Source organism: Prunus mume, linkage group LG1 (assembly GCF_029339155.1).
Source record: "Prunus mume cultivar Tortuosa linkage group LG1, ASM2933915v1, whole genome shotgun sequence".
NCBI classification, from domain to species: domain Eukaryota; kingdom Viridiplantae; phylum Streptophyta; class Magnoliopsida; order Rosales; family Rosaceae; genus Prunus; species Prunus mume.
In genome coordinates this window covers 9,886,037-9,897,092 of record NC_142698.1, presented here as the reverse complement: position 1 = coordinate 9,897,092, position 11,056 = coordinate 9,886,037, and the positions used below count along the sequence as shown (strand labels likewise).

Sequence of the window (11,056 nt, the reverse complement as noted above, 5' to 3'; positions counted from 1 at the left end):
CTAAGAAAATTAAAGTTACAATTCCAAGCATTCCAATTAAATTTAAACTTCTCAAGCATTCTAATTCCAAATCCTTTAAAGTTATAAACCAAAAGGAAAATGCAAAGCAAAATGAATTAAAGTTACAACAAAAAAGAAAAATACAATTCAAAGTTAATTAAAGTTACAAACTAAAAGGAAAATGCAATGGATCAATGTTACAAACTAAAGTTACAAACTCAAGTGTTGGTGGTGAGTGGATTTGAAGAATCCCGTTGTGTTGTTTGAGCACCAATGTTATTTACAAATAAAACAACATAGTTTAGTACATTTTATTATAAGAAGAAGCATAAATAACATTAGTATAAATAAACTAATTACTTACAAGTTGTCATATGTTCTATTTCCTTGTAAAATTCAACTTCATCATCCGTGTGGCTATACTTTGCGGTTTGCGGTAACCGCAAGTTTTGAAAATCAAATATCGCAACCGCAACCGCAAATGCGGTTCGGTTCTTAATACCGCAAATGCGGTTCGGTTTACCGCGATTGCGGTTTCATTGCGGTAAATTGTCGGTTGGTTTTTGCGGTTTTTTGATTTTTCGGTTTAAAATGCCACCCCTAAATATATATATAGTACAGTTGACTTTTGATGGAACTATTATGGTAAATACAAAGGGCTATTACCCGTAGCAAATGTTTTGGAGATCATTATATCAATCAGCATCATTTTGAGATTCATCAGTGGAGGAAATAATGGCTGTGATCGCTGGATTGACACATTCCTATCCATATGCAGTACCTATTTCAGGTAAATACGATATTAACATCAGCTAGCAGCCTAAACATTCTTATCAATGAATGATCTAGCTAAAGCAAAATTTATTCTGATTGAAAAAGGAAAAATTTCCATAAGCTTTACCTTGAGACCATCCACTGAGAGGTGAAGAGGCCGCTGAGAACGCATTCTTTGAGGCCCGTTCCGAGCACTATGACGTCGTATTCTTCATCCATGGCTCTGAGAGGGGAACAGAGTGTTTGTTTTGTGCTTGTGTTTTTGTCTCTGTGAGAAAAATTGGGGTTGGTTAATGGGAAGAAGAAGTTTGTGATGAAGAAGTGAGGCTACATTTAAGCTAGAGAAGGATGAGGTCTCTGTCTGACTCTCTTAGCAAAGCCAGGCGTCCCTGGAGTTTCGGTTAAAACCGTTATTAGCCCCACCTACGGTTCCACGTGGAAGCGGCTACTGCCTAAAACAAATGTCTTTTTATTTTCTTTGTCAAACATGTTTTAAATGTATATAGTTTTGTTTGATTTAAAAAATTAACCTCTCTGCACGTGCTTTCACGCATGCGAGAGGCTTTTAAAAAAAAAAAATATATATATATTTTAGAATTTAAAAAAAATGAGTAGTTGTGTTCCATAAAAATAAGATCAATTATATTATTTTTCTTTTAATTTAAATTTTTAAAAATATAAAAATGTGTGAATTTACCATATTATCCTCATTTAATTAATAATTTCAATTCTTAATGTTTGCATTAACCAATGACATTTTCTGGTATTTGGAATGTTTTACCATTCTCTGCAAAAGATATATAGATAATAAAAACTACATTTCATTCCTTAGATAAGATCAAAAATTTAAGCGCATCCTTGTCACATTTGGGGGAGAAAATAGGGCAGAGGCAGGGGGAGGTCAACTGCCGCAGAAGAGCTGACTTTGGGGAGAAGATTCTAACAGGTTACTCTGTAGGATTGATAAGTGGGTTGAAAAATTTACCTATGTCATGGATGTCATTGGGGCGGTATTGCAAAACAATCACGCTGTAATGTGTATTAGTTTTCTCACATAATAGTGCGTAATTAGCTTGAGGTACCGCTACATTGACATTCCTGTGTTATAGAACTTCTCATGGAAAGCAATTAAGATTATGTATTATTTATTTAGCCAATCTGAAAGTACAAACACAATTAACATAGGAGAAAGTACAAACACGCCGAATATAAAAGAATCCATGGTCCAGATCTTAAATGCTAATCATCAACATACATCTGCCAATTGCTGAAGTGACAGATGAAAACTCGAATTTTATTACATGCAAATTAAAACACACACAAAAACATCAACTGCAATTTTATGAACATCAACTTGGGTATTATTTGATTTTCAAAAGAGCAAATAAGAAGCCAATCTAGATCAGTCTTGGGGTCAAAACATGACGGACAAGTTCTTCCCAACCCCAAACTCATGGGTAAAATCTTCAATCCCAGGACTAATTTCTGCAAAATATATAAAAAGACAAAAGCAATATTGTAATTAACAAACAATTTCTATGGCTTTACATCCATTAACAGAGATGTGAACGAGAATTTCTTGAACACAAGTGCTATATTCCAAATCATTAAGTTTAGGAAAGTCAATGAAAGGATAAAAGATACTTACGTATATTTCTTACATCTCTCGTCGACAAGTAGCATCCTTGCATGATCCACACCTCCTTCTTCTATGGACTCTCTAAACTTCTCTGAAACATCATCAAATCTGTATCGTTTTAGTTTAGTAAGGTGCTCAACACCCTGTGGCAATGTTTCCAACGTCATGCAACTATGAATGTCTAAGACCTCGAGATTTGGCATCGCCCCTTTTTCTATGGTTATCTTATTTAATAATGCGAGATTCCGCAACCGCAAATACCAAAGCTTCACAAAGCCTCTGCTGAAACATAACTCTTTCCTAACAGAGGCATCATCCAGGGAAAGCACATGTAAAGAGGGTAATGCTTCAATATGACGTAGTAAATCTTCTTCAAGTCTGGACTCTTGCAAATTCATATATGTGAGGGAGTGGAGTGAACAAAACCAATGTGGTACCTTTTCCAGTTTGCCGCTCAAGTCAAGTCTTTCAAGGTAGGGAGGCGGTGAAGACAATGCGTCAACTCGAAGAAATTCCTCTCCATCGGCTACAAATAAAAACAAGCGGGAAAGGACCTTCATCTCTTGAATTGAGGCACATAGGTCCTCCTCGTCTCTTTCTTTCACATTTGTAATGCCAAGGAACGTAAGCTGGGTCATACTTCCAATAAGTCTAATAATGTTTCCTTCTGATTCAATATATGCCAAAGTTTGCAATTTCTTCATCTTACTAATACTTAATGGTATTCTTACCCCAATAAAATTTCCGGAAATGAACCTGCCCACAAGTAAATGGCGCAAGTTTATCAACTTGGAAATCCCTCTTGGAAGTGCAACTATTGTTGTCAGCATGATGTTCAAGGTCTGAAGGTTGCGGAGCTTTCCAATGGATTCTGGAAGCTCTGTAATTGGAGTTCCACTCAGATTTAAATATTTTAAATTAAAAAAGGACGTTAGCTTGTCTGGCAGATAATCAAGTGGGGCATCCTCCAAATCTAGAACCTTCAACAATTTAAGGCCAAAAGGTAATTTATTTGGGAAAGAGAATGAGGATACGCCACTGCCAAAGACGAGAAATGTACGAAGCCGTGATGTACCTGTGCATGATCCAATTTCTCCATTAGTTATTTGAATTGACAAACGGAGTGCCCCAGTTTCTTCTACTGTTTCACTCCCATCATGTACAGCGCAAAGCTTTTCTTTTTTTGCTATAGACAGAGCAATCTCCCGCAAAAGATCATGCATCTTACATGCTGGGAGGGATCCTAGAAATATTTCCTGTAGCATGTTACGAAAAATGAGTTCCATAAGATAGCTATTTGCAACTTCTTCTGGCGTGAGCCCTTCGACATGTTCAACAAATCCTTCAGCGATCCACAATGTGATGAGCCTAAGATTTATGATCACATAATCTTCAGGGAAAAGGGAACAATATAGAAAGCATTGCTTCAATCGGTATGGCAAATCATTAAAACTAAACAACAAGATGCTTTTCATAGGTTCTAGTAAAGGATTGTTTGTTAAATGCCAATTTAAGCTGTTGTAGACTGTGCTCCACTCTGTAAGTGACTTCTTAGAAGACATAAGACCACTCAAGGCTACGATCGCAAGAGGTAGGCCTTCACACTTCTCCACAAGTTCCTGAGCTAACGGCAGAATTTCTGTTGAACAAGATTTGTTTGGATAACTTGAGAATGCTTTCATGCTGAAGAGCTCCCACGCATCACCCCTTTCCAGCGGTTGAATCTTGTGAACATGGCTTTCAACTCCAAAAGAAGAGGATGCTATGTCTTCCCTTCGAGTTGTAAGCATGACTCGACTTCCAAGTTGTTTATCTGGAAATGCAAACCTTATTTCTTCCCAAAGTTTGATATCCCACACGTCATCCAACAGAACCAGATACCTTTTAGCCTCCAAATATTTCACCAAAATATCTAGCAATTCTCTATAACTCATGGAATTCAAGTCTGCCGTAACCTCTTCCTTCCTTGATTGGTGAAATTCTTTGATCAATCTTCTAAACAAGTCTTCAATCACATAAGACTGTGAAACAGTAATCCACGCATAACACTCGAAATGGCTCTTCACAACGTCGTCGGTGAAGATCCTTGCAACTAGAGTTGTCTTCCCTGATCCTCCCATCCCGAACACAGACACAACAGTTTGGTGCTTGGCTTCATCCCTCTGCCATCCCAGTAACATGTTCTTATTGCCTTCAATCCCGAAAAGTTCATCCTCCTTCTGATAAAGAGAAGACTCCGCTTGATTCTGCACCCATCTGAGAATATCCTCAGAAGAAGTACTTTTTCCTTCTACAGCTGCACCACCACCATATCTTTGATTTCTCTCTGGAATAGCTCTAATTGCAATCACAATGTTCTGTAACTTGTTGGCTATTTTACGCTTATACCAAAGGTGCTTTGGAAACTGAATGGTTTTGTGGATCCATCTGGCAAATCGACCACCAATTTGCTGCTCGTACACGTGATACATGAATTCATCAATGATGTTTTCAACATCATTGGCCAAGTCTCGAACGCTTGTGATCCACACTTCCTCTACTTGAGTGTGTGCTTTGTTGCCCCCGTCAGCATCCGCTAAGAAGGCTTTCATGAATAGCAGCTCCTGCTTAATCTCATAAACTTGATCACGAACACCCGCTATGGAGGCGGCTTCACTCTCGAGAATGGCTACAAATTTGCCAATGAAGAGATCTGTTGCAGCTGATGCCATAATTGTCTTATTCTAGTATATGCTTAATCAAAAGAGCATATCTGAAAATTGGGTCTAGGGAGCAATCAATCGTGTATGGAAATTCCAAGAAGCATTTCAGTGAAAAGCATTTGAATCGTGTATGAAAATGATTGGATCAAAATACATGGAAGCGAGAGAAGGTTGAACAGCAATAAGATTGCAATGGGGTTGAGCTCAGATGTAACAGAGAGATTATAATTTATTAATTAGAAGTGGTTGTTAAGCAAGACCAATGGGAGTGTTCGATCGGTGATTAAACAATTGTTGGGCATTCTCCAGGTGAATACGAAATGGTGACTACTCCATGTCCACTTCCTAACATATAATAAGTTATCTGAATCGATAAACAAGTAATGCCAGCATAGAAAAACAAAATATTAACAGCTAAGATATGCATCTGTTTCACCTAAACTTCATTAGCGGATACAGCTGAAACTAATTATTTAATGTCAATAAAATAAAATAAAATAAAATAATTTTTTTATAAAGCTTATATAAGTGTTAATAGAGGGAGGGGCTGGTCTGGTCTTATTTTGCTTTTGTTGATGCTGGTTCTGCTCTTGTGGCTTTTTGCCTCCTTGTTTTGGTTGGCTTCCTTTTTCTTTTTCTTTTTTTGTTTTGTTGTTGTTGTTGGATGGTTGGCTTCCTTTGGAATGCAATGATCTTTAGTCCAAGAAAAAAGGAAAAAGGAAAAAGAAAGAGGGAGGTGCTGGCAAAAAGGTAGTCGTTGTCGAATGGGAGGGTAGGTGGTTTCAGGAGATTGGAAACCATTTATAAATATAAATATATCTCCCTTTTTTTCTTTTTAGAAAAAAAAAATTGTATTTCATTAAACCAAAAGGAACATTATGTGGTAAGAACTAGCATGGTAACGGCGGCATCGTTAAAACATTCCCAGAGAAAACAAAACCACGGGTAGGAAAGAATACCACCCTTGCTATTAACTAAATAGAAGAATCAAATAACTTATACGAAACAGACAAACCTAAAACCCAACCACAAAACCCTTAAAACAACATCTCATCACTACGTAGGTACTGTCAAAAAAGTCCTCATGTGATTTAGAGAAAGCGTCATAGTTCTTCGTATATAATCAAAAATGTATTTTGGGTATCGAGAATAGATTCAGCCAATAGGGATGGCAGAAATCCTGAGGCGGGTCCTCGCCGGTCTCCAACCCTAATCGGGAGATTGGGCAAAAGCGAGTATCGTCACAGGGGATCCCGAACTTGAAAAATCCCGATGGGTATTGGCGCAGGGATGGTATTGGAGTCCCTATTCCTGAATCCGAATCGAAAATATATATGTTTATATTTAAATAAATAAATATTTAATTATAATATTTATGTTTAACCCTAAGTTAACCTCCCTCACCTACTTCTTCCTAATCTTCTTTGGTCTCCAGTCAAGGGTGGCCCTGAGGGTGTGCAAGTGGTGCCACCACAGGGCCCCTGATTTTTGAGGCCCCTGATTTTTTTTATGTGTATAATATATGTATATATTAACAAATGTTATATATATATATATATATGCAAATTTTTGACACAAAGACGTTTCTAGTTGTGTTGGTTTACAGGGCCTCAACTTTTATTCAGGGCGCGCCTTCAAAACCTACTTGTGTAGATCATAGTTTTAGTTCTTTTTTGATTTTTTTTAAAACAAAAATTAATAATCATAATAATAAAAAGGCAAACACGTTATTTTCTGTAAGTAATAATCATCTCTCTTTGGCTCTCTTTTTTAATCCTTTGATAATTTTTTTTTTCAATTTCAAGGATTTCAACACAAAAAATTGACCAAAAAAATTCATAGATGTCACTCAAAAGCAAATAGTCATATTTAAATCTGAATTCAAATCAAATATGTATCTAAATTTCAATTTACATATACTAAATGCCTTTACTTAATTATCATGTTGATTGGTTATATAATGAAAGATGATTTAATTTGTAATTTGTATGCTAATTGATGATGATTTTTACTTAAGAAAATCTTGAGGCAATCTTGAGGATTTTTGCACAGTGCACCCAAGTTCGATTCATGTAAAAGACAATCTTGAGGCAACCCAATACAATACTCCCTCATTCCCCTCCCTATCGAATGACAAAAATAAAATAAAAAAGATCCAATTGCATAAAGTAGTATAAAAATTATAGTTGAAAATTTATTACGTACATAATGTTGAAAGATGAAACTGCTCTGCTATCTGTCAATCACATAATGCTGCAACGATTGTTTAAAGCAACTTGTCCTATGTCAACACCAACATTCAATATCCCAACTACTTTCACAACCACATACTGAAATAATAAATACCCGATCACAAGAAATTAGTCAGTAATTATGTAGGCAAAGGTGATGCACCTATTCTTTATTTAAAATTTAGCTAAAAACACACAAATGTTATTTTAGGAACTCCAATCATACTCCCTAAGTTAGAAAGTCATAAATACTATAGTTATTTTTAATTCAATATGATTGGTTCTCATCTCTATTTAAAAAATAGTTTGTATTAATTAAAAGTTTAAACTATGCATAAAACAAAACAACATTAAATTATAAGGAGCTACTAGGAGTCCTTTCTCTCTCCTCAGATTTAGGAGTTCCTAGAGGTCACTTTATTTTAGGAGGTGAATGGGAGCATGGTTGGAGTTGTATTTTTCCAATTCCTCCCTAAAATTTGTCTAAGGAGGTGGTTTAGGGACCCCATTGTGGATGCTTTAAGTGCGAGTAATTATAGTGTATGTAGTGTGAGAGTATGTCACATGGTATAACTCATTTGTTAGAATATATATAAGTGTATATTTATTGATATTATATCATAAAAGTGGGAAATATTAACCATATCGCTCATCCATATTATAACACTTGGACGCAATAGAGCGTCCGTACATGTGGGTTTTTGGCAAGTCATTAGATGCAAACAAGTTTAAACACTTAAATCAATCTCAACCACATGATTTCATTAAAATATTCCAACGACTAAGCACTTCATTCCTCAAATGATGACATTGAATATATATATATATATATATATTCTTCAACAAGAATATTCTAATTACCCCCAATAGTATCTATGTTCCTATGTGCAGATATTGTTTGTCACGTGCGTACGTCCCCACCATTGACTTGACCCGAGCTCTTCAATTACTCATGTAGATTTTGTTTTCAAGTGCCCATAGAGATAAGGCTTCCATATATAGGGCTCACCTCAATTAAAAATGTACAAGATTGTTTTTATATATGCTCAAATATTCAATTTTGCAAAAATAATGCATCCAACTAACTCAACCAAAAAAATTGCATCCAATTAATGATGTTCTTGGAATATTGATACAAAATAAATTAGGTGTTAAAAAATATTTAATATATGAATATGATCTATGATGACAAAGACTCATCATCACAATCATGGTGATTATTCAAAAGGTGTAACATGCCTGACCCAATTTAATCGATTTAATTCCTTTGTGAAATTTCAATTTTGCTCTTGGGAGTAGGTGTACTTTGGTCACTTTAAGGAAATAAAAAACATTTATTATATGACATTACGTAATGGTGTAAGTTTGTGTTAGCTTATGTGAGGCCCCAATTTAAGGTTTGTACAGGGCCTTCAAAATCTCAAGACCGGCCATGTCTCTAGCCGCACCCCTCTCTCTCTCTCTCCCTCCGCTCTAGCAGTCGCATCCCCTTCTTGCCGACACTAACTTAGGTCAACCATAAGGCTTTGACTTTGGCTGCTTGATGTAGGGGTTTTTTTTTGTTCCAGCAGCCTGACAAATGGGCTTGGGCTGCTGTAAGAAGACGACGAACAAAATCCCCCAAACGCCTAAGTTCGAAACCAAGCTCCCAAAAGAGTTTTTAGAAAATCTGATGAGATTTTAAAAGAACACTCTTAGGATCACTTTATTAACACCCAAATAAGCATGATAAATTCACTAATGGCTTAGCCTGAGGAGCCTGTGACATGGGAGCTAAGCTTTCACAAGTTTAGCAATTTGAGAGAGAGAGAGAGAGAGAGAGAGAGAGGCATGAGTTCCTTATAGAAAGGAAAAAAAAAAAGGAGCCCGAAGTGAACAGGGGAATATTAGCCCAAATTCTATACTAAGGGGGAGAAGAAGAACGAACGAAAGAAGGGATTGGATGCCTTGAGCGAATTCTCAGATGCTTGACAAAGCTTGGTCAGGCTATGCATGGTTGGTTTTTCTGGGTAGCAAAAGCCTGCTTTTATAGGCGTTAAGAGTCCTAATTTTGTTTGGTCTTCCTCTTCCTTTTCCCTTGGCAGCTCCCTACTTAGTCCTATTTTGGTGCAATTCTCTTATCAAGGCATATGGGAAAGGAAGTATTGTGGCTCCAACGATTTTGACGCAGCTGGACCTCCCCACAGGAGTGAGGTGCCACTTTGCTTTTTCTCAACGTTTTCAAAACAGAGCTTGTAATGGGGAAAGAGATGGGTGGAGCCTTTTGTCGATAGGTATTTTCCCTTTACCCATGAATTTCTGCTGGTTCTTGCCTTGGCCCTTTGTCTGACTTGTTTGGAGTCTCATCAAAGATAGAACACGATAACAGCTTTTCCACAAGCTGCTGGACTGGGCTTGTGCGTAACGTTGGGTTGCTGGCCTATTATTTCTAATAGATTTTCGTCAAACTACTGGAAAGGACTTTTGCTAATTTCTTTGGGGCACTCTATTGATGTGGGTTGGGCTAAGTATTTTGGTAGGTTACTTGATGTCTTCCTAGAGCATGGGGCAATTTTCTCTTCTCTCTCATGCTAACCCATGTGCTTGGGTTATAGGAACGGGCTTGAGTTTTAAAGCCCCCAAGTGGCTTAAAAACTTGCGTCCCTTGAACCCTCAATGGGCCCTGTCATTGCTTGTTTCCTTCCATACCACAACCTTCTTAGTAAGCCCCAGTTAATTTTGTGGCTTGGGCCCACTTAAGCTCGTGACATAGCTTGGTGTTAGAGTAGTGGCTCTTCGTGCATGATATCTATGCTCGTGCTTGGGGTTTTATTATGCCATGATAGGCTATAATTGGGCCAAGTAGCACTGAATAAGCATGTGAGCGTGATTTAGTAACGTCGGTATGTTCTTGGCCCCTTCTGCATGTGCTTGCTTGGCATGATTCGTGGCTTGTAACTTGTGTTGGCGGCTTTACAAATTCTCTTTTATCCCGATTGAGCCTATTTTGCATCCAATCACCTGTTGGGCCAAAGATTAATTTTAGCCCCTTGGATTTTTGGGCCTCAACATTAGCCCCCTTGATTATTGGGGCCATGAGCAGCTTTGAGATGGGTCAAATAATCAAACCCGGCCCAAAAGCAAAATCAAATCCATGCTGCTGATGTGACCTTCTCGTTTCCCACATGTGTGCTGCCATGATTATTTTCCAGTGGTCTCTCGTATTCCCCAAGTGCGCTTCCATCAAATCTATTTTATTTTATTTCATTTTATTTCTTTTCTTTTCCTTTTCATTCTCTAACTTCTTTCCTCTATGCGTGCAAGAGACCAAGCCACCTGCCTCCTTTCTTAAGTTATCGTTGCTTTCCTTTCACACACAACCCAAACCCTAAAAAGTGAGAAGTCGCAAGGAGGCAACCTCCATAACCGCTGGTTGGTTATGCTTGGAGAAACCACTTGCAACTTCTAGGAAAAGCCACGGTTCCTCTTTAAAATCCTCAAATTTCTTCAATTCGTTCCTCAATCCGTCCGAAACCAAGCTTGGCGAAGTCACCTTGCGAAGCATGAGGTAATTTCATCAGTGGAATCGCAAGGCAGTCCCTTCCTCTTTCGATTTTGGTAAGCTGCTAGAAGAATTCCATCGAGAGTAGTGGTAAGCATCGTTCCCCTATTTCTTCTCCTGTTTACTTCATCTCGTTACTCTGGGCACATGCATCTATACATATACATAC

The 11,056-nt window shown here is 37.5% G+C and overlaps 1 protein-coding gene and 1 long non-coding RNA gene across 2 annotated transcripts; both read right to left on the bottom strand.

Annotated features, from left to right (window-relative positions):
* Positions 1–323: 323 nt before the first annotated feature.
* Positions 324–1,081, bottom strand: LOC148920977 (uncharacterized). Its single transcript, XR_016121998.1, has 2 exons — positions 902–1,081; positions 324–781 (listed from the first exon to the last, which is right to left on the bottom strand). It is a non-coding gene; the product is annotated as an uncharacterized LOC148920977 (long non-coding RNA).
* An 811-nt stretch (positions 1,082–1,892) lies between these two features.
* Positions 1,893–5,400, bottom strand: LOC103334433 (disease resistance protein RPM1-like). The gene is made up of 2 exons (XM_008237404.2): positions 2,423–5,400; positions 1,893–2,259 (listed from the first exon to the last, which is right to left on the bottom strand). The coding sequence occupies exons 1-2, from the start codon at positions 5,122–5,124 to the stop codon at positions 2,253–2,255; spliced, it is 2,709 nt and encodes a 902-aa protein (XP_008235626.2). The 5' UTR covers positions 5,125–5,400; the 3' UTR covers positions 1,893–2,252.
* Positions 5,401–11,056: the final 5,656 nt, after the last annotated feature.

Excerpts from the sequence above, each read along its gene's own strand:
- LOC103334433 (XM_008237404.2), bottom strand. The coding sequence starts at position 5,124 with ATGGCATCAGCTGCAACAGATCTCTTCATTGGCAAATTTGTAGCCATT.